General features: G+C 56.2%; 2 protein-coding genes across 16 annotated transcripts in view; both read right to left on the reverse strand.

Annotated features, from left to right (window-relative positions):
• Positions 1-1,699, reverse strand: part of LOC101935978 (actin filament-associated protein 1-like 1) — a 28,661-nt gene extending 26,962 nt beyond the window's left edge. For 5 of the 8 annotated variants that reach the window (XM_065584586.1, XM_065584589.1, XM_065584587.1 and 2 more), the window contains exon 1: positions 1,062-1,699. In XM_065584586.1, the coding sequence (XP_065440658.1) occupies positions 1,062-1,227 (166 nt within the window). In that variant the 5' untranslated portion in view covers positions 1,228-1,699. Of the gene's footprint in view, positions 1-349 lie in introns of all 8 variants that reach the window. The other 3 variants (XM_065584592.1, XM_065584591.1, XM_042840339.2) reach the window with 1 other exon arrangement.
• A 150-nt stretch (positions 1,700-1,849) lies between these two features.
• Positions 1,850-22,405, reverse strand: part of DMTN (dematin actin binding protein) — a 41,233-nt gene continuing 20,677 nt past the window's right edge. For 5 of the 8 annotated variants that reach the window (XM_065584596.1, XM_065584595.1, XM_005285099.5 and 2 more), the window contains 12 exons: positions 16,089-16,152; positions 15,267-15,323; positions 13,325-13,399; positions 12,696-12,851; positions 12,416-12,460; positions 11,284-11,392; positions 10,793-10,849; positions 10,522-10,674; positions 10,038-10,147; positions 9,678-9,783; positions 9,240-9,298; positions 7,295-8,494 (listed from right to left, as the gene is read on the reverse strand). In XM_065584596.1, coding sequence (XP_065440668.1) covers positions 8,264-8,494; positions 9,240-9,298; positions 9,678-9,783; positions 10,038-10,147; positions 10,522-10,674; positions 10,793-10,849; positions 11,284-11,392; positions 12,416-12,460; positions 12,696-12,851; positions 13,325-13,399; positions 15,267-15,284 — 1,119 coding nt within the window. In that variant the 5' untranslated portion in view covers positions 15,285-15,323; positions 16,089-16,152 and the 3' untranslated portion in view covers positions 7,295-8,263. Of the gene's footprint in view, positions 4,766-6,232; positions 6,314-6,640; positions 7,269-7,290; positions 8,495-9,239; positions 9,299-9,677; positions 9,784-10,037; positions 10,148-10,521; positions 10,675-10,792; positions 10,850-11,283; positions 11,393-12,415; positions 12,461-12,695; positions 12,852-13,324; positions 13,400-15,266; positions 15,324-16,088; positions 16,153-16,681; positions 22,389-22,405 lie in introns of those variants that run through there. The other 3 variants (XM_065584599.1, XM_065584597.1, XM_065584598.1) reach the window with 3 other exon arrangements.

The following is a 22,405-nucleotide window of genomic DNA, read 5'->3' on the forward strand; positions in this document are numbered from 1 at the left end:
ACACGCAACACATGCTCAACCACCTGGAAAAGGAACACGCCAGCCGCTGTCTAACCACACCGGCGGCGGTGGCAGGCACATGCCAGCCATGGGGCTGGCGCAATTTGTCGAGCGAGGGGTGCTGACAGCCATTGAACCAAACCCTGGATATGATGGGAACCGCTTCAAGCCAGGGAGTGTGGCAGCCCCCACCCCAGCACCCCTCGTTCCAGCACCTATGGGTGCCAGAGAGCACAGGCAGAGGTGCTGAGTTCAACTCTCACCCACTGGCACCCGCCCACCCCGGTTACCGCCAGCCCCGCTCCGCGGAGGGGTTCCCAGCCCCGGGAGCTGGCAAGGGGAGCGCTACCTTTCTGCTTCTCCATGGCGCCGGCTGCAGGGGGGGGCGCTGGGGCAGGCTCCGGCGCGGGCCGCTCACATAGCGCCGGGCGCCCTCTCCTCCGCGGGCGCCGGAGCCGGGGAAGCCGGGCGCACAGGAGCGGCGCAGCCCCGGCCCCAGCGCAGCCCATGCCGGGAGGGGAGGGGGCCGAGCCCGGGATTCCAGGAGGAAGGGCCGGCGCCAGCCGCCGACTCCCCGGAGCAGCACCGCCACCTGCAGGGCGCAACGTCCGGCTACAGGCGCGGGCTCAGGTTTGGGTCCGAGCCCCCAGAAAACATCAGCACTCAAGACCCGGGTCCTAGGAGCCGCTTGGCGGGTAGGTCCCACTGTGACTCGTGTGCCAGCCCTGTTATTCTGCAGTGTGGACGCAGCTCACACCCCACTCCTGAGTCAGAAGGGCTGTGGCATGCAGAATGGGTTAGCGTGGGCCTAGGGTGACCAGATATCCCAATTTTATAGAGGGTCCTTTTCTTATATAGGCTCCTATTACCCCCCACCCCCTGTTCCGATTTTTCACATTTGCTGTCTGGTCACCCTACATGGGCTGGGAAAACCAGGTCCAAAAGGAATGGGAGGCAGGACTCCTGGGTTCTTTTTCTGGCTCTGCCGTTGATTTGCTCTGTGATCTTGGGCAAGTCACTTCCCTGGGCTGTGCCTGTGACATGGAAATGGTGGTACTCACAGGGACCCCCGCTGGGTTTCACAGCTTGAGCAGGACCATCTACACGGCTCCTTTTAACCCCATAGTCACATAGTGCGCGAGTCCCACCAGCTTGAGTCAGTTCAGTTGACCCCGGGCTCTGAGAGTGTCTGCCATGGGTTTTGTGCAGTGCAGACATGTCCTGCATGTGTGTGGGGGGGCGGGGACGGACAACAGGTTGCGAGACTTAACTCGCTAACGGCTGGGAAGTGCATCCAGATGGGAAACACTGAGAAGGGCAAGGGATCAATATTAATAACTGGACACTTCTGGTGCATCTACACGGCAGCTGGGAGCCAGCCTTCCAACCCAGGTAGGCTAGTGGGGCTTGAGCTAGCATGCTAAAAATAGCAGTGTGGATTTTATGGCTTGGACTGCAATTCTGGCTCTCGAGCCTAGGGGGGTCAGTGGCCTAAGAGGGAGGTTTCCTAGTGCTTAGAGCAGTAGATTAGGAATCAGGGACTCTTGGGTTTTTACTCCTAGCCTTGGAGCTAAATAAAGTTTAGTGGCCAGAACAGAAAAAATGAGCAGCCCAGACTCCTGGGTGCAATTCCTGACTCTGACGCACTGCATTATCTTGGGCAAGTCCCTCCTCTTTGGACCTCGCTTTCCCAACCTGTAACATTGAATTACAAATATCCCCTCCTGTGAGGGTGAGGCTGAATTTCTTAAGGCCTGTGAACCGCTTTGCAGTCCTTGTCTGGAAGGTGCAAAATGCTATTTAACACCACTCTAAAGCGAACAGGAATAAAAATCAGCAGAAGTGGGTGTTGAATAAAGCCATTTCACCTTTAATTATAAGCAAAAAATCACTCTCACGTGGAATCTCCGACACCAGCAAAAAATAAACAGAGAAAGGGGAATCACTGTATTCAAATCAGAAAAAAATCCATATTTATATATATATATTTATAGATATGTCATATAAGTAGCAGTGAAAGGCAAGAATGGGCCAGGGATTTCCCAATAAATTACATTCTTTACATCCCGACAGAGTGTAGTGGGGCAGTGGTTGAAAAGGGAAAGCGCTCTCAGGCCAGCGCTGTGGAGCAGATGTGGTGCACAGTAGAAAAAGGACCCAGGAGGGGGACTGAAAGGAGCAGCAGACCAGGAAATCGTTTGGCTAATGGGGGGCCAGTTCCCCTATTCGACCGCTGGTTATTTTGACTTTTAAAAATACCCCAAAGCAAAGGAAATTGTTAGCTCCTTGGGTTTGTTCCTGGAGGCATGTAAGGTGCTATTAGCCCAGATGGGATGGGTGATCAGACCACTAGACTGTCCTGCATGTGCCCCACATAGGGAGCTCCCACAGACGTCCATGTGCAGGAGCGGGCTGCCAAGCCAATATCCTGCCAACAGCTGACATTTCAGAGAAAAGCGTGGCTCACCTCTCTATAATGCTCCTGCTCTGCTGGATAAGGGTCTGCCCGAGACAGGCCAGCTGATCCAAACATAGGCTTATTGGATCCCCTTTGATCAATACCCTATCAGGAAGGGGGAGTCTCCCGGCTGTTTACTCTTTGCTTGGTTGAGAGATCTCAGAGGTGGCTCTAAGGTGGGGAGTGCAGCTGGGCTGGAAGCCGAGCTTGTCCTCTGGCAAACAAGAAGCATAGCGTGGAACAACCCCCCAGGATACTGGTAAGTTTCCTGCCCTTTCCAGGACACACTGCTCCTTGTAGGCAGCTCTGAAGCGTGCGGGGAACGGGGCTTGGGCGGGGTTGTGTGCAGGATGCAGAGCAATCTTGGGTGATTATTTCCAAACTCCAGGGCCTGGCGATGAGGCCGGGGTCCACAAGGGATCGGCACCACATCAGTCTCTGCTGGTCACTGCACAGGGCCTGGCTTCCTAGCTACTGAGGCAGCTGCACAGAGCCCTCTGCCTTGGCATCCTCTCTGCTCCTTCACCTAGCATTGACACAGGCATCCCCTCACCCGCACCGGCTCTAAAATACTGTCACTGCCTGATGAAGTTCCATCCTTGGGCATAGCGAGAGCTGGCTTGTCTGAGCCCTGGTTGGTTACACACTGCGTCTGGGAAGCCAAAATCGGACCTCACCTGGCTTGTCAGCAGGGGACAGCCTGCAGTTTGTGGCAGTGTACTGATGGTGTGGTTTCCACAGCAGAGGGTTATTGCACCCCACGGGGTACACGTGGAGAGGGAAATCGTAGCCGGGAGGCCTGAGGAGGACAGAGTGAGATGGCTGCCAGAGATCGCATGCCAGGCTGGAGAGAACGTGATGAGCTGCCTCTAGGCTCCCCTCCAGCCTCAAGCCCTGAGTCTCTCACTGCTCAGGCAAACTCCTCTGCCAAACCTGGGGAAAGGCCTTGGGCTTGGCGGGGCAGCCGCTGGGCTTTGACTGAGGCTCCACAAAGGGGCAGGAGCAAAATCATCAACTACTGAGCCATGAAACAATCGAGCTAAGAGCAACCCTCCCCCAGAGGCAGCTGCAAGGGGTGGGGAGTGGGGGCTGTAGCCTTAATGGGGAGCTCTGTGGTTTGAGAGCCTGGGCCCTTGGGTTGAGAACTTGGGAGGTGCTCGGTCATGTCCACCTAGGGATTGAATTTAGGGGGAGGGATGGTGGGAGTGAGGAGAGGAGGGGGAGGCCAGGAGCGAGCGAGAGTGAGACAGAGATGACCTCAGAAGGGTTGGTTCTGATTCTCCAGTTCTCTCCAGCGAGAGGTTCTTGTGCCCCCTCCCAGCTCCAACGAAGGGCGTTTGATTACGAGGATGGGACCCCGCCTGCAGGTGGGTCCATGGGGAGTGGCTGCTAATGAAGATCATGGCTCTTTGGAGCCTACTCTAGGCAAATGGCAACCCCATTAGTGACCGGCCACTCAGAAACGCAGCCATGGCGACACCCAGCAGCCCCTGTGGCCCACGTCAGAGTTACAGCTATTCAGATATATACATGTGCCCTACCCAGTGTTGACAGGGTGGGAAGCTGGCCCCGAGAGGAGCAGTAAGGCTGGGAGCAGGGTCCTGAAGTGGGGGAGCCAGTCAGGGCCCAGCAGCAAGGTAGAAGCAGCCCTGACTTCCCTTACACCTAAACCAACATGCGTCCAGCAACCGAACAGTATGATGTGTCCCTGTTCTGTCCAGCCAGGGCCCCTGCCAGAGTCCCCTCCAGTAGCTATGGCTCCCATCCTGGCTGAACCAGCCGCGACCCCAACAGGCAAAGAGGGACACTGATGCCCTGCCCCCGAGAAGCCCCTACACATCACCCAGCCCGGGGACCTTGGCTGACTAGGGTCTGCTTGCTCCTCCCTCCACTTGTTCAATTCTCCCTCCCCTGGCTCCATTAAAAGAGGTTTGACCCAGACTGAACAGCCCACCAGCGTTGCCAGCAGCCCCCCCGGGCCTGTGAGGGGGAAGGTTTGGGCAGGGAGAGGCTCTCCGATATCCCCTAGGGAGAGGCAAAACTGGGAATGAGGGATCAACGTGCCTGAGGGGCTTCGGGGAAGGGAGGCAGGTGTTAAAACTGGCTCAGTAGCCCTAAAGCAGCTGTGATGCGAGATTGTGTTTGACACTAACTGAGATCACGGCTAGGGTTGGCTCAGGCCGGGCACACGGCTCAGAACAGTAAAGCTTTCTTCTTCAGCTCGTTCCGCTTCCACAGGGCCAGCTTGCTGAACTCCTCCAGGGACATCTTGAAGACACGCAGGAAATCCTCTGGGGACAGGTGCCTCTGGAGGGAGAGAAACAGTGGGTGTTATTCACCAGTCACTGTGTGTGTGTGTGTGTGTGTGTGTGCGCGCGCCAGATCAGAGTGTCTGTGTGTGTATGTGTGTGCGCCAGATCAGTGTGTGTGTGTTTGTGTGCGCCAGATCAGTGTGTGTGTGCACACAAAATCTGTGTGTGTGCATGTGTGTGCACCAGATCAGTGTGTGTGTTCACACAAAATCTGTGTGTGTGTGTGTGCACCAGATCAGTGCCTGTGGGTAAATGCCAGATCAGTGTGTATGCACGTGTATGAGGTCAGTTTGTGTGTATATGTCTCTGTGCCAGATCAGTGTGCACGTGTGAGCACACGTGTGCGTGTACCACTGCGTTTTGGGTGGGGGGTTCAATTTTCCATTTTGAAACAACTTTTCATTTCAAATATTGTTTATTTTATATAATATTTTAAAAAATCAAAATCAGAATTAAACCATTTTATTGAAACAAAACATTTTGATCAACGCAAAACAAACAAACAAAAAACTGGAATTTCATTTCTCAAGAAATTTCTAATGTTTTGTTTTCGTTGTGTTTTGGTATAGAATTTTTTTTCTGAAATGGTGGAATTTCCCCCAAGATGGAAAATCGGTTTCCCATCCAGTCCTAATACAAACCCTCACACTAGACATGTCTACACACAGAAGTTGCATCAGTTTAACATAAATCAGTTTAAAAATGATTTAGTTAAACCAATGCAACCCCCAGTGTAGACTCTCTTATATTGCCTTTAAACTGGTTACAGCAGTTTAGCTTGCCCCACGTGGGCTTGTACAGCCCGTGCTGCCACAGATTCACTGCTGTTGGTACCCACCATAGCTAGATCAAAGCTAGCTCAGGGATCTCTATCCCTGCTGCAGTCACGCCTCTGATTGCAGCGCAGACAGGCCCAGAGTCGCCTCGGTTTAACATCATGCCTTCAGCTATCCCACTGCCACATGGTGTGGAGAACAGGCCTGAATGCCAGAGCTTCCCTCCCGGCCCCAGCAGACACTGACCCCACTCCCTGACCTCACACTGCATGTGCCCACTGTAGGTGAGGGCCATGGAGTCTGCTGTGCCTGGGCCCCTGTGGCAGGTGCCCAACCCATGTAGCCATGGGGCGAGAGCCTGGCTCCCTCCTTTTCTAATCGAATTAACTTCCACCTTTAGCACTGGTATAAGAGAACAAAATACCCAGGACTGTGCAGGAGAAGGGCAGCAGGGGAGGGCAGCTTGGGGATGGGGTGGCAGCAGGCAGTGCTCCAAGTCCAGGGGCCATAAAACATTAACTCTCTCTTCCCTCTCCCCTTCTCCTTTATGTATTTCTCCAGCTGTTTTATCCTGAACCGCCCCCCACTCTGCCCCGGGATCTGTCAGCAGTTGTTTCCTTGGCCCCCTCCCTCCCCTGGGCCCAGACACCGCAGGGCCCAGCGAGATGCCCCATCCCCATCCATACCTCTAGCCTTGTTCTGTCCACTCCCGGAAGCAGTTTCACACGACCCCTGTACGTCACCTTCAGCACCTCATAGGGGTAAATCTGAGAGCCAAGGACAACACAGTTAAACAGCAGGGTTCATTAAAATGCCTGTCCCTGTCCCCATCGCATCCCATCCCCACCCCACACCCCCAGCTCAGCCTGCAATGGGGCATGTTCCACCACCCACAGAAAGCCTGCAGTAGGGCACGCCCGCTAGTCCACACCCCCCAGCCAGCCAGCCAGCCAGCCAGCAGCATGTAACAAGGCGAATGTGTGAGCCTCCCAGCCCATGGCTGGGACACGCTGCATCCTGGCCCCAGGCCTGCAGAGCCCCCAGCCACGGCTCTTACCTTCTGCTCCAGCATGCTGGGCAGGGAGTTCCCTCTGTCCATCCTCCCCCGCTGGCCATTCTGCAGACAGCAAAACCCCCAGTCAGTCTTGGGTGGGCACACAGGGCTTCCCACGCAGGAATCCCCACCACCTCCCACAAAGGAAGTGAACAAACAGCAGGGTGATGGGCTTCAGCCTAGGCACTGGAGAGAATGGCACTCTGCCCCCACTCACGCTCCTAAACCCCCACATCTCCGCTGTCTCTCTCTTCCCCACCTGGAGCTCCTAAACCCCTGTGTCTCTACTGTCTCTCTGCCCCCACCCAAGCTCCTAAATCCCTGTCTCTCTTTTCCCACACCTCTTTCCCACAATCCCTCCCCATCCTGCCTCTTTGGGTTTCTCTGTCTCCTCAGCCCGCCCTTCTCTCCTTCTCTGGTGCTGCCACCCCATTCCCTTCCCTGCTGCCCTACTCCAGTCCCTGTCCTTCTCAGTGGTCCTGTCTGAGTCTCGGCACCAGTCCTGCACCACTAAGCTCTATCTCTCTGGCAGCCGGTGCCAGCCATGCGAGGTTGGGAGAGGCTGAGCGTGCAAGGGAAGGGAGGGGCACTCCCCCCGCCTCCCCCAAGATACATCACCGCTCCCAGTGTCTCCCCTCCAGCAGCAGGGCGACTGCTTACCTGCAGGTCTGCAAAACACAAAGAAAAAGGGCTCAGAGAGCCGCAGCTCCAGCCATCTCTCTAGGATCCCCCCCCCCGACTTCCCAGCTGTGGGTGCAGGGGCTGCATGTCCCAACTCATTTAGAACAAGGGGCCGGATCCTCATCTGGTGGAAATCGGCAGGAGGTCAATGGAAGTATTGTGGGTTTTACACCAGCTGGGAATCTGGCCCACAGATGCAATGGAGCTTACGCCAGCCGAGGATTTTGTCTGCTTTCTCTGGCTACATGGAGCGGAGAGGTGTCAATTTCACCCTTCGTGGGCTGCACAAAGCTTTGGAATTCCCAATATCAAAAGATAATGGACAACGGCCACTCAGGGCCTGGCTGCAAAGCCCTCGCTGCCGTGGCTGAGGATTGGCGTGAGTAACGGCCCACCCAGCAGCACGGGGGTCACGTCTGGTCTGCGGCGCACCTTGCATGAAGCTAGCACGGGACAGGCGGGGAATGAAGCCCCCCAAACAGGCACAGCATGGCAGCGGCTGGGCAGGCTTCCCCCACACCCTGCCCAGCTCCTGCGTCGTGCCCCGATGTCTAGAGGTGAGGGGGGAAGGTGTTCCCACCAGCCAGCCCTTGGCCTCTCTGCTGGGGCAGCCATGTGGACACTGCAGCTGGGAAGTGGACTGAGACCCAGCAGCTCACTAAGGGCCTCCCAACAGCTGTCAGATACTGGCTCCTGCACGCTACCATCCCAGGCCTAATTTAAACTGGTGCCCTGGAGGGGCAGGACTCTGTCTCCAGCCCTCCCCAATGCCGTGAGGCCACCCAGACCAAATCCATCTGTCCCTCCCAAGGATAATCAGTAGGGGCAGCTATGGTCAGCATCCTGTGGGGCTGGGCGAGAGATGAAGAGAGGGCACCGGGCACAGAGCTCATCAGCAGTGGGATGGGGGCAGGGATGAGCTGGAATCCCTTAGCTGGTATAAACGCGTGTGTCTCTGTCGATGCCGGGGTGCTGCGTTGATTCACACCAGCTGGGGGTCTGGCCCATGGGCCGTGTTACACAGTGCCCCCATCAGGCCGACAGGCCCAGCTAAGCTGAGCAAGAGTTTGATGCTGATGACTCTGAATGGCCTCTCTGGGTTGAGTGACCAGACCAGACCAGACACACATCTCCCCTGCACCTTGTGCCGTGTGCTCCTCTTACCTGGGCTCCCCTTCTCGCTGCTGTCTGGGCTGAACTCTGCTGACTGCAGCTGCAAAAGGAAATCAGACAGCATCAGCCACCAGGGCAGCAATGCCTCTGAGAGGGGCAGGGAGCATGGATAGAAACTGCCTCCTGGCCTGACGCAAGAAGCAGCTGGAAGCTGGTGAGAAGGGCCAGACTGACAGTCCCAAGAACAAGGGGCTTCTGTACCCACAGAGCAGCTGCATCCCAGAGGGCAACCCAGCAAGATTCCTCCTGCACTGCCCTCCACCTTGCCCTAGAGGACACCTCCAGGGAGAAGAGTGGAGTCTGAGTGGTTTTGGTGCCAAGGAGATCTGTCCCACTGGGGCTGGACTGAGACCCAACAAACTCATTTCACACAAGACTCCGAACAGCCACAAAGTGGTAATGACTCTCAATCATTGCGGACACGGGCCAGATTTGAATCAGTGGCCCAAAGGCATAAGGCCCTGGGTCCCCTCACCAGCAAGGCTGTGAGCCACCTGCTCTCACTGGCTGATTTGCTTTGGCTCTCAATTCTGGGTAACCCCTCTTCCTGACTGTCCCAGCCTGTGACATTACCCCCAGGGGTACACAGCCCAGCCCGGAGCATTATCAGCAGCCACGGCTAGGCTAGGGCACCGTCAGCTGGATCCCAGCCCAGGTGGAGTGGTTCAGTTTGGCACCATTTGGACCTGAACACCATCTGAACGGATAAGAACAATATGTGGAAAACACCAAACTCCCAAGGACACAACAGGCAAGGGGAGGGTGAAGTGGGGAACTGCACTTACCCTGGTGAGGGTACTTCTCCCAGGAAGGGTGGAGGATCTGGAACTCCCCAGGGGCAGAGCTGAAAAAGAGCAAGAGCCAGCGTCACCTCTGGGCTGACTGTTCCTGCAGAAATCCTCGTACAAAGCAGTGCAGGGGATGGTCCGGGGGAGCGCCCTGTGACTCCTGCCCCGGCCTCTCCCAGCAGGGGGTGCTGCATGGAGCAGGCCAGGAGAGCTGGCTGGGGGGAGTTCTGGGCTACTCCAGTCCCAGCCACTAACAATATTTAAATAAAACCAACACCTGGAACGATACCAAAACAATGTCACTTGTCAGGGTATCGACTTAAAATGGATGCTGCTCCCGTGGATGCCAGGAAAGGCCTGGGGGGAGGGTCTCAGCATCAGAGAGGGGGAAGAGGAGAGGAGGGCATGTCTGGGTCACTGCCTGGCCCCACGCACTGGTGTGGAAGGGCGTCCGGTCTGGGAGCGAGCGGGTTTTCCTCCGGATGGGAAGAGATTTCTCCATCTCCTCCTTCAGGATCAGCTTCCCGAGGTTTGAGGTGACCTAAGGAGAAGGAGCCCTCAGGGTCAGGTAGGACTCAGTGCCGGGACACAGCCCCCCTCCAGCGCCAGCATGCTCCAGAGCACAGCCCCCAGCCCCAGTATCCACCAGGGCACAGAACCCTCTCCAGCCCCAGCATCCTCCAGGGAGCAGCCCCCATCGAATCCCAGCATCCTCCAAGCTGGAGCCCCCTCCAGTCCCAGCCTGGTCCAGGACTCAGCCTTCCTGGAGCCCCCGCACCGCCAAGCGCATCCTACCTTACTCAGCTCCTGTTTCTGTAGTTCACGCAGGTTAGTCATTTCCTCCGTGAGATCCTCTTCTTCTTCCATGCCTTTCTTGGAGGCCATCCGCTGCCTCCACTCCTTCTCTGGGGACCCAAAGAGGGCGTCAGGGTACAGGGCAAGAGCAAGACGCCAAATCAAGGGGGCAAAGAGACACAGGGCGGCTGGATCCTTTCCCTGCTGGGGAAATTCAGGGAGGCAGAATGCATCACCCCAGCACCAGGGCTAGCAAAACGTGCCAGGGGATCTTTCATGACCACAAGCGGTCAGGGCCCTGGCTGTATGTCCCATCTGCCCAGCCCTCTCAGTCACCATAATGGGGCATCGATGCTGACTCAGAGAAACACTTCAGCTTTCCTTGGTGGTTTCCCATCCCAGTACTGACCCCGCTCAGCTTGGGGAAGAGGGGGGGCTGATAGGAGTCGCCCAGCTGCAGGTAAAACACTCTGCCATCACCTACCTACGACTGCCAGGGAGGGAGGGCAGGGCCAATAATCTGTCTCGATCTTGGCTGGCTGGTTGGGGTCCGGGGCCTGGGCTGCTGGGAACTTGGAGCACTCAATGATCTGGTCTTCTATCATGTGCTTGCTCTGTGGGGCTCCCGTCGAGGGCTCTGTAATAGACAGAGGGATAGAAAATTGAGGTCTGGCTTCCCCGTCTCCTTGCGCCCACTCCCCCAAATATCCCAACCCAGCACCCAAAGGCCGGGGTGGGGAAGCAGCCGCACTCACCTCTCTGCTTGTAGATTGGCGGCTTCTTGTATATGTTCAGATCCATGGTGTTGGTATCTGGAGGAGGGGACGGGAACAGGAGGGTGAGAAATGCCACCACTGCCACTGGCACAGCTGAGCTTCTGTCTCACTCCTAGAGGAGGTGGGGACCCACTGATGGGGGAGGCTTGCCCTCCTGCTGTCCCTGCTCTATGGGTATACGGAACAGCGCTCACCCTGCTCCATGCTGGTGGGGTCCAGGAGGAAGGACTAGTGGGTCCCATTCCTCCAGTTGGGTTCAGGTGCTGGCTCCAAGCTCACCTGACTCAGGCTGGTGGAGGGGGGAAGGCACCCGAGTAGGAGCAGGGAGGGTGGGAGTGCAGGGAGCAGGGTCTGGTCTTGGGTCTCTGGTTAGGGTTTCAGTGTGGTGTGTGGCCCTGAAGTTGGGGTTCTGCTCCCCTCGCACCCATGCGGGGAGCCCTGGAGAGCCCCAGGCAGGGTGTGGGCCGTACCAGGTCGGTGGAAGTGGTGCATTCCGCTCCAGGCTGTGCTGCTGGTCCGGCGACTAGCTGCCTGGGAGGCACTTCCGAGGGACTTGTTTTCCATCCCATCCCGGATGACCTGTGAACAGAGCCAGTGTCAGAGCAGCTGCTGCCCTGGGACAGACCAGCACCCCATGCAGCCTGTCTCTGACAATGGCCCATGCTGCCTGCTCAGACAGAGACCTAACTGCCAAGCCCAAACTGCATCTAAAAGTTCAGTCCCATCCCTTGGGAGGGAAAACTCTCCCGGATCTCTCAGGAAAGGCTGACAGTGCTTGGAATGGTGAGACATGGTGAAGCTGGCCCCAAGGCATACTGGAAGTCCAGCTGTCCATCTCCCTCATCTTTCACAGGGCTCGTTAGTTTAATCCAGCCTCTAAAACTCTCTTGTTCGATCAGGGTCCAAGTGCAACCTAAGCCCCTGGATTCTGACTCCGCTGAGCTCCTGGGCTAGCTGATCGCACCTCAGCCAGTAGTGCGGATGCTCAAGACACAGCCACGGCGTGTGGACAGTGGAGGAGCTATTTGATGAGCCAGTGGGGAAGTAGCCTTTGGAAAAGTTGGATCCACTCATCCATTGGTATGCCAGCCAGGCAGCATCAGGCACCAATCCTGACACCTGTCCCAGTAACGCCTTCCCCCTGCAAAGGCTTTCCCAGGGTATGTCTACACCAGCCACTAAGCCCAGGTTTGAGCCCAAGCCCCCTTCCGTCCACACACAAATCTGTCTGCACTCCTAGGACCCTACTCGGGGGGTGGTTCCGAGCCTGAGTCCAGTCCAAGCCCTGTCATTGAGCAGTGTGGACGCAGCTCAAGCAGCAGACCCAAGTCAGAAGGTCTGCACAGTGCAATATGGACGTATTAGCATGGCTGGGGTTAGTCCCATAGCCTCAGGTTTCAATGCAGTGTAGACCCCCCAGAGTCCGCCCGTCCGCCCCCAGTCTCCCTAGTGCTCATGATAGGAGTGAGAGCACAATGGTTAAAATACAGGGCACATTGTGGTGGAGGCTGGTTGGACCTCAAGCTCTGTGGGTTTCTGTTGCCTGTGAGCAAGAGATGCCTGTGGAGAAATAAGCAGGAGGCAAGGTGTGGCAGTACTCACTTCTGGAGAAGGAGGAGGAGAGATGGATTTGGGGGACAGGGACCGCTGTGGGAGGAAGCAGAGAGAGACAGATGCCATTTACTTGACCCATCCTGCAACAACTGGGATACGCAGTAAAGATTTCTGGTACATCCCTGTCCTGCATCCCAGCGAGGTGCAAGCATCTCCCCTTAGCCGGATGGGAGCTGCCCGCAGAGCTTACATTGGCTCAGCCATTGATGGGGTTTTGGCAGAGAGGGAACGAACACAGAGGACCATGCCCCACCCAAGACACCCTCACCTCTCGGCTCCTCGGCAATTCCACGTGCTCCATGAGGGAGTAGGTGAAATGGGGCTCATAGATCATTAAGTCAGGGCGCTCGATGTCCAGGATCGCCTTGTCCTTGGGAATGGCCGCCAGGTCCTTGTAGCCCAGAACCTCATTGTCCATTCTGGCCTGTGAAGGAGGAAAAGCTCCTTCTCAACCAGAAAAGCCTCAAGCAGGTGTCTGAGCTTCTCCCAGTGCAGGGCAGAGCCCACGACTCTTTCCCGCATGGAGCTGAGGCCTCCCAGCCCATCTGGGAATTGGGAAGGGATTATTCTCCTCAGAGAGGGAGAAACACAGGCCCAGAAAAGGGGAAGGGACTTGCCCAAGGTCACACAGCAGGTCAGAGCCCGGATTAGAATCCAGGACACCTGACTCCCATTCTCTTACTTAAGCACTAGCCCAGACACCTCCCCAGAGTGAGGAAGAGAACCCAGGAGTCCTGAGTTCCCTTGCTCTAAACACTAAACCGTACACCTCTCCCAGAGCGAGGAACAGGACCCAGGAGTCCTGATTCCCATTACCTTGCTCTGATCGCTGCCCACACGGAGCTTGGGTGCTTTAGAGACCCTCCAAAAGGGAGATGTGACATGAACAGCACTCACCACAATGCTGGAGGGTGATCCTGGGACGCTGGACCCGCGGGAGGAACAGACGCTCCCAGGGGAGGTCAAAGATTGCTGGAAAGGAGGGAGAGACTTCTGTGAGTTTCATGCTCCGCTGCTGGCTTCGTCAATGCAGCCGACAGGGCAAGGCAAGAGAAAACCCAGCTAAGTTCCCCCTGAGAGGCACACAGAGAGGCAGCAATGCCAAGGGAAGCAGTCATCTGATGAGCCTCACTCCCTTGCAGGTGGGAATTACAGTACCAAACCCAACAGCCCCTCCCAGCCTAGCTGGATATTATATGGGTGTGCCGTTTTGATATGTCAGTTTAGCACTATTTGGCTAGATATGGCTTTGGAGGGGAAAGACCATGATGCTGAGAATAGTGTGTGTGCGGGCGCACCTGCACCCGGATTTTGTGTGTGTGTGCATGTGCAAATGTGCTTGTGTACCTGTGTGTGTATGTGTGTTCCCACCGCTGCACCTGTATGAAGGGCTGGAGATCAGTGGAACTGACTCCCAGAGAGGAGGGCCTTGATCTCAGAGCAAGACCTAGGAAATCCAGAAGGACATCAGCCCTCTGATATCCCCATTCCTTGGCATTCTCTTGCCTACACATGCTCTCAGGTTTGACTGAGGATATGGGGGAGGGGGGCTGTTAACCTCTGGAACTCACTGCCACCAGATACTATCAAGGCCAAGAGCACAACAGCATTCAAAAAGGCTTGGAGCTGTATATGAGTCACAAGAACACCCCCGGTTACATTAGACAGGAGAAAATAGGGGGGATACAAACACCCTCCTGCTTTAGGGCACAAACCAACCTCTAATTGTTGACAGTCGGGCAATCTTCCCTTGTAGGGAGGTTATTCCATAATTGCCCCCTGGGGTTTCTTTCCCCTTCCTCTGAAGCAGCTGGTGCTGGCCACTGTCAGAGGCAGATACTGGGCTAAATGGAGCACAGGTCTGGATCCAATCTGGCAGTCCCTGTGTTCCTAAGACTCATGGGGTGTGTGGGGAAGGTTGGGATTCAGGGAACAATTCATCTTTAATGTGGAGAATGGCTATGAACTGCAGCTCCTCCGAAAACACAAATCACGGTCAACTAGAAATTAAAACTCAACCGGTCCAGGTCAGGAGTTGCCACGCAAGTTGAGGGAAATCTGCAGCTCCTGCCCCATACAGCACAGCTAAGTCTCCAACTCCCGCAGCCCAAATGGGGGTCATGTTGTTGGGGCAGGGGACAGTGCTGTGCCCAAGTGGGCACTGCCAGCAGCTTCAGCAGATGTGTCCATGAGAGCTGCAGTAAGCACTAGGTGGTGCTGTCTGCCCAAACTCCAGTTAGCAAGGGGCGGAGCCCCTAGGACAGAGCACGGAGATGGGTGAAGAATAGACCCTGCTCCTTTGCTCTCCGGTAACATCAACTGCATGCCCCAGCTCCTCAGAAGCATCCAGTGATTGCAATTAACAGCATGCAATTGTGTGGCCCTTGCAGTGCTGAGTGCAGAAGGGCCCAGCACGGCCTTTGCCAGCTCACCCCTTGTCCTGCTCAGAAACTGACACCTGCCCCTCACTCGGCAGGGGATGCTCCCAGGTTCTCTCCTGCCACTGCACCCCCTCAGAGCAGGTATAGTGCTGGCTCCCTTGCCCTCTGCCAGTGCATCTGGGCATTCCCTGCAGCAGCAGGAGGGGCCCTTAATCTCTCTGTAGAGATTGCCAACTACAGGGCCTGCTGGTGCTGTGGACATCTGTCTGCTAGTGGGCAAACTGAGACCCACCAGTTAGTGGCACGAGGCCCCCAAACAGAGATGGGCCCCCTGGAGGCGAAAGCCTCCTGCATTCCAATACAGGGCCATCCAGCACACCGACCTCCCCATGCCTTGACCAGGGTGTCCGGGGTGGTTGCAAAGCGGGGGCCTGAAGAGTCTAACTCAGCTCATTTACCTTCTGTAACCTTTCCATTCCGTCGCCTGCGGGAAGGGCTTGGTCATCCACAGAGTCCTGCAGGGGGGTGAAGGAGGAAGGTTCGTTAGCAGCAATCAGCCTGGGCAAAGGCATCCTGCTGCTAGGGTCTCAAAGGGTGAGCTGCCTGCCCCCCCTGGGTCCTGGCAACAGCTCGGGGGGGGGCGCCCAGCCTGACGCCCCTCTGCCCAATCGTGGCACAAAGCTGATGCCAGGGCTTGACCTAGCGGATCTGTTTGAGTGAAGCTGCCGCTTAGACCTTTGCTCCCGTCTCAAGAGGGCTGGTCCATCTGGCACACTGCCACAGTGGGTCGGATATGGAGGAATAAAGGAGGGAGAGCCAGGACCGTGCGTACATGGGGAGGAATCAAGGCTCTGAGAGATTCAGATCAAACCCATCAGGGAGTGGGAGGGGAGCCTCTGTATGCAGCCACTGAGCAATGTCTGGTTCTCAGCTTCTTGGATCTGCAGCCCCCCCGGCTCCCCTGAGCTTCTCGTCTCGCCCCATTACTGGGCCGAGCTGGCTGCCTTCAGGCGTCTGATGCTAATGCAAAGTGAGGTGCACACGGCAGGGCTCTGAAATATTCATCGGCAGGCTCAGCAGGGGGTTGCCCAGTGGAGAGGGGAAAAGCTGGGAAGGGGAATGGGGTGGGGGAATGAGGCTTGTGGAGATGGAACCAGGGCGGTTCTGTCTGGGCCCCACTGTCTCCTGAGCCTGAGGGCTTGGGAGAGCTGGATATACAACTCTGGATTTGGCCCATCTCTCCTGGAGGGCGGGAAGATGCTGATGAGGGGTTTACGTACCAGTGATTCTGTGTTTCCACATCCCTTTGGGCTCCTAGGCTGGGCTGTGGGTCAGATGCTCCCTCTGCAATGGGGGATAGAGATGGGGAGAGGTGAGATCCTTCCACATACCAGACATGGCGTGCTGATCCCCCCTTCACACCCACCCACACACTGCCTCTCCCACGGTCCGGTCTCAGCAGCCAGGGCAGCTTGGACGCAGACACCCGGGGAGATGGACATGAACCACATGTCAGATGAGGGGAAACTGAAACCTCTGCCGCCCTCAGACCCCTGCTTCCCCCACCAGCTGAGCAGCACCCTCCCTGCATGGGGTTCCCTTGGGAGCTAGTGTAGCTTCTTAAATGGCCAGAGCAGGTGCTATTAAGCAGGGACAAGCTTCCCCTCCCCTAAAGCAGGCAGCGCTCCCCACCCAGGGAGCAAGAGACCTGAACTGGGGAGCTAGCCAGCGTCCTGCGTGGCCCAGGGTGGGAACCCCTTCCTGCAGGAATGTCGCCCGAGTCTCCCACATGGCATGGCGGAGTGGCACACTGTTCCCAGATGTAGACAGTTCCATTTTTGAAACACATATTGTTTGCTTGCGCCCAGCTTACCGAGCAATCTAGATTGCCCCGTATCAGTGACCCGTCCTCTTCGTTATTTACCACTCTCCCAATCTTTGTGTCATATGCAAACTTTATCAGGGATGATTTTAGGTTTTCTTCCAGGCCATGGATAAAGATGTTAAATAGTGTAGGGCCAAGAACACATCGATCCCTGCAGGACCCCACTGGAAACACACCTGCTCAATAATGAGTCCCCATTTACAGTTACATTTTGTTAGTTAGCCCCGGTTTTGAGCTAATACGCGCCGCCTGCCCAGAACCAAGGGTCTGGGGAGATGGTATGGCTTGGAGCACACGCAGCCTGCTCAGAGCCCAGGACACCGAGCGATGGCTCTACCGCTTCAGGGCATGGGCAGGGAGGACCTGGCAGTGCCGGTGAGCCTGCAGTGATCTCAGCAGTTGGGCTCCCAGCCAGGCAGGACCCTCCACTGCTGAGTCTTTCCATGCACTGAGCGGTGGGATCATTGCACTTGTTTTGAGCCATTGTTCTCGGAACAATGGGAAGTGACAGAGAGTGCATTTGGACGCCTCCCAAGCTCTCAGCAATGTCACAGACATGCTCACTCTCTCTACCCGGCCCTGCCCAGCTCTCCCCACCTCCGACTATAAAGTCCGGTCAACAAGGGCTTTCCAGGAAGTCCCTGGGGCAGTGGACAGACAGCTGGGGAGCAGATCAGCCCATTCCGCAGCCGTGGGGCAGCCTGCGCTTCTGGAGGGCGGGGCCCTTCAGGGCAGTGTTTAATTTGTGCCAGAGCTTGCCAGGGCTGAGCCCCGGCACCTCCGGACCTGGCAGTTCATCGCCCCGGCACCTCCGGGCCAGGCAGTTCATCACCCCGGCATCTCTGAGTGCTGATGCACCCTCCCCACCATTTGGGCACCTCTCACATGGGGAGGCAGTACATGACAGAGCTATGTGGCAGCCCCGCTCCCAGCCACAACCTTATCAGCTCCACAAGTGGCGTCTCCAAGTACCAGACCTCTGCAGCCCCCCTCTCCCCGAGCTGCTCTCTGTCCTGAGATCTGAAACCCAAGCCTTGCCCTCCAGATGCACTTGCCAGCCGGAGACATCTCTGATCAATATCCCCCCCACCCCCCCAAACCACTGCCTGGAAAACACATCCTTGCAGTCGCGGCCTGGTCTCACTGGGCCGGGCGAGCGGGGAACAGAGTAATCCAACTCCGGAGCAGTCTCTAGTCTCCCTGTGTTGCAGGCTGTGGCGGGGGGTGATTTGCCCAGTTATTACACACATCTCCAACTTCCCCGCTCCTCGCCCCCCAGGGTGCAAGAGGCTGCCAGTCTGTCAGTGCTCACAGCAGGGGAGAAGGGGCATGTGCCACCTCTAAGGGAGAGACTCGATATGCTCCATCTTTCCTGGGTTCCATCTGCTTTGGCCTTCAGAGCAGCCACAAGCCGCGGAGGATCCGGGAGGGAGGGATCAGTGGGCCCTGCTAGGGACCAGAGTGAGGAACCTTTATCCAGCACTGTCCTCCAAACTCTGGGAACCAGCATCCAAACCAAGCTCAATTCTACAGCTATCAGAGGACACATGAAAAGAGTCCTGTGGCCTAAGCAAAGGGACCAGGATCCCCCTGGGGCCTTTGACACTGGTTTGTGGGGTGACCCGGAGCAGGTCAACCTTTTCGGCAGTAACCTCGGAAGCTGTTTGGTGAAACCCTGAGGCACCCAAAATCAGTGGCCTCTTTCCTTCCATGCCTCGATTTCCCCACGATTCCACGGACCTAGCGCAGGGGCTTGTGAGGGTTCATTCTGGTTACACGGAGCTCTGGACGCCTGGGCCCAGATTATCCAAAATTGCGCAGGGCCCGATGCTGAGAGGTCATGAGAATGAAGCTCTTTCCATGCTCTGAGCCAATCAGCACAAGCACAGGCCTTGCCTCAGTTTCCCTGACAACAGGTCAGGGGAGCTTCACCTTTCCCTCACGACGGGTGTTTATAACAGGCGTGGAGCAGTCCAAGACATTTCAAGACCCCTCAGGGGCTGGTCCTCCTCCCAGCCATGGCTTGGGATGGACTGGCGCTTGTCTGACAGTCTGGACGAGACTCCCCCAGCAATTCCACCTGAAGCATGCCACCCAGGAGGCCTGTTCACCTGCCATCCCCAGCCACTGATGCTGTAGCTAAGCCCTGTAGCTAAGTCCTGCCCTCCAGCCAGGGGGACAATGGGTTTGTTGTTCAGAGGCCTTGGCCTCCCTCAGCCCAGCGGAGTCAAACAGGCTCCGCTCCGTCTGGCTTTTCCTCAGCAGGAGTTTGTCTCCCCCGCCCTGCCTTGGGCAGGTGGTCCTGTGCCGGGGCCCAGCTCCGAGGCCTGTTATTGCAGGCGATTGTTGACCTGGCGCTGACAATCAGAGCAGAGTTAATTAAACCTTTTGTCCCAGCCAGCACGCTGGGTTGAGAAGGCCCCGGTGGGAAGCCAGGGCAGCAGTCTGGCTGCACTTAGCGTACGGCCCTGGAGCGCTAACAAGCAGCCGCGCACTTCTGGGAAGGAAAAGAACCCAGCACAGAAAGGACTGGGGTGGGGTGGGGTGGGGTGGGGTGGGGTGGGGTGGGAGGAGGGATTGTATTCCCCTCTTTTCCTTTTTTGTACAGGTTTCTTGCTTTTCTCTGAAATTCTCCCTTAGGGCAGGAGTGGGGAGAGAGCAAACAATCCTCATACTCCGAAAGGGGAGTGTCTACACTGTCTTGCACTGAGTCCATCTCTTCTGTTTCCATAGCAGCTTTCACCCTGATGGGACTCTGAGACGCGGCCACCTCTGGGGTGGGGTGGGCTGGAGGGGTGACATGCAGCTCACTGCACAGCAGTGCTATCTGGGACCAAGGTGCATTATACCGCTGTATAATGAGAATCTTGAAAACCTGCACAGGAGCTCATTGTTCCAGGAGAGGCCCACATGCAACAAGTTCATGGAACTCATCGGGTTTTTACTATGGAATACTGAAAAGCTGAAGTGGCTCTGCTGGGCTTTTAGCCTTTGATTCTGAGGAGCCCTGGAGTTTCAAACCTGAGGCTTATAATACTAAGCCATTGCCTCTAGAAATGGAAGAGGGGAGGGACTAAGGTCCCCCCAAAGGCTGAGCATCCTCCAGTCCCAGGAAATCAACCTAGTGTGATATGTCACCCTGATCTCTCTTCCAGGAGACACAGTCACCCTCAGGGCTCATCAGTCTCACTGGGAATCTCTCCGCCTCTGGGCCAGAAACGCACTCCAAATAACCTTTGGTTTGGTGCTGTGTTGCCAGAATCCAGGCCAGCAGAGGCCGAAATGCAGCTCTGGCTCTCCTCTGGCCAGGCAGCCACACCCAGAGCCCATTCCAGGTGGGCACAGAAATCCAGCCCCACTTCTTCTCCCCTTCCCAGGGGCTGCACCCAGACCCTCTCTGTGTCTGGGATTCCCATCTATAAAATGGGGATGGATGTTTCCCAGGGATGGGGCTGTGAGCCTTAATTCATGAGAGCCTGCAAAGTGCATCGAAATCCTCAATGGACGGCGCCAGGAAGGGCAAAGGACTATTTCGTCTGCCTGTGAAAGCCTCTTTCTCTCTGTGCGGCAGTCCTGCACAGCAGGGAGCAAGAGGGACGCTAGATAACGATGTATTGTAGGGACCAGGCTGGCTGAGTAGCTGACTAGCACAGGATACATGAGCTCAGACTTTCCACAGGCACCGCTGTAGGCAAAGCCAGGGGTGGAGTCCCTGACTCCCTGGGAATGGCTTCAGCAGAGACCCTGCTCCTCCTGACACTGGGATTTGGTGTTAGCAGATAAGGAGAGCCCTTGGAAATCACAGGCTGCCCGCTGTAAATGGGATTAGGGCTCAGGTGGAAGCTGACGCCTGTTGCAAGGGGACACACCGTGCACTGGAATCCCAGGAACCACAAATGTCCTGGCCAGATCCTTGTTGAGTGTCAATCTCACGGATTTCCCAGTCCGTTGTACCACTCCCCTGGATGAGCCCACGTTCTCCTGATCCCTGGCAGCAAGTAGTATATTTGGAAATCCACAGGACGGGAGCAGGTGACGTAAGCACATTTCACACGCACATATTTGGAAATCCACAGGACGGGAGCAGGTGACGTAAGCACATTTCACACCCTGTTTAGTTACACCATACCCAACCTAACTATCAGCTGGGTCCTACGTAGTGTATGAAGCAGATTCACATCAAGCCACATTCACTGGGGATGATCCACATGAAGCCACGTCCCATGTATTCAACGGGAATGATCTCCATGTGAAGTCACCTCCCATGTACCCACTGGGGACAATCCATACGAAGCAGCTCCCCATGTGTTCAATGAGAACAATCCACTTGAAGCCACGTCCCACATATGCACTAAGGATAATCCACGTGAAGCCACGTCTCATGTTTTTACTGGGGATGACCCACAGGAAACTATGTCCTGCGTATCCACTGGGGATGATCCGCGTAAAGCCACATCCCATGTATTCAATAAGAACAAACCACGTGAAGCCACATCCCATGTAGCCACTCGGGACAATCCACATGAGACCATGTCCTGCATATCCACTTGGGACAATCCACATAAAGCCCCATCCTGCGTATTCACTGGTAAAGATCTACACGAAGCCACATCCCAGGTATCCACTGTGGAGAATCCCTGGTTAGCCACTTATCAACTGAAGTTGATCCACATTAAGCCATGTCCCACGCACACACTGGGGTGATCCGTGCAAGTCAGTGGTACGTCACACACCTCAGTGTAACACCGCATCTAATTCCATGTGAGTTGCAGAATGCTCTGCCCAGTGCTCCTCCCTGGATGTTCTGAGTGCAGGGCACAGCCTTTGGAGTAACATGTCCCAGGTGGTCCGTGTCTGGCACAAAAATTGGGGACGAGTCACTATCCCAGTGTGTGATGACAGGTATTCTTATGGGCCAGGGAGCGTAGCAGGAAGGAAATCAGGGTGAGGAAGGGAGCCCAGGGAAGCATCAGCATGTTGGGAGCAGTGAGCGATGCTGGGGAGCATCAGAGGAGGCTGCATGCAGGCTGGGATCACCTCACCCCCACTCACTGCTCGGGCCAGGCAACGATCTGTGCTGGGAGTCACATCTGGCTGAGTTGGAACGTTTTGGAACGTTTTGACAAAGCCGTCAAAAGCAGCTGCTTGGCCCTCACCGACAGGCAGACCCGTGGGTATTTTTAGATGATAATCACATTATCCAAAATAATCACTGAGAACATTGCTCTCCATCCTCGGCTGCCCCCCATGTGCCTGCAGCTGCCAGCTCCCATCGGGCCCATTCCCCATGCCCTTGCCCAGGGGTTCACTCCCTCCCTGGGTCCCCTGGGACCCTTAACTAGGTCCTGGCTGGAAGCAGCCAACAGCCGCTTCCCATCGAGGGAAAGGTGAGCTCCTTCGGAGACATGGCAACTGCTTAGGAACATTTCAGACTCTCCCTTGTGCAATAACAGCATCTGGGCCGCACGCCTTTCAAACCACCCACTTGCTGGCCAGCCAGCAACAGATCAATACAAGGCGCGACTGGGCTCTGCATGCACCCTGAGTCATCCGCCAATTCACTGTGCCCATGCCCCAAATGGACATATATATATATGGCCAGACAGATGGAGAGAGGAAGAACAGGACTACAGACATACAGAAGGGGAGATGCACCAAGGAAGGGACATGCAGCTAGATTAGAGACAGACGAAAAGAGAGAATGAGTCAGAG

This window comes from Chrysemys picta, chromosome 2, assembly GCF_011386835.1.
Source record: "Chrysemys picta bellii isolate R12L10 chromosome 2, ASM1138683v2, whole genome shotgun sequence".
NCBI classification, from domain to species: domain Eukaryota; kingdom Metazoa; phylum Chordata; order Testudines; family Emydidae; genus Chrysemys; species Chrysemys picta.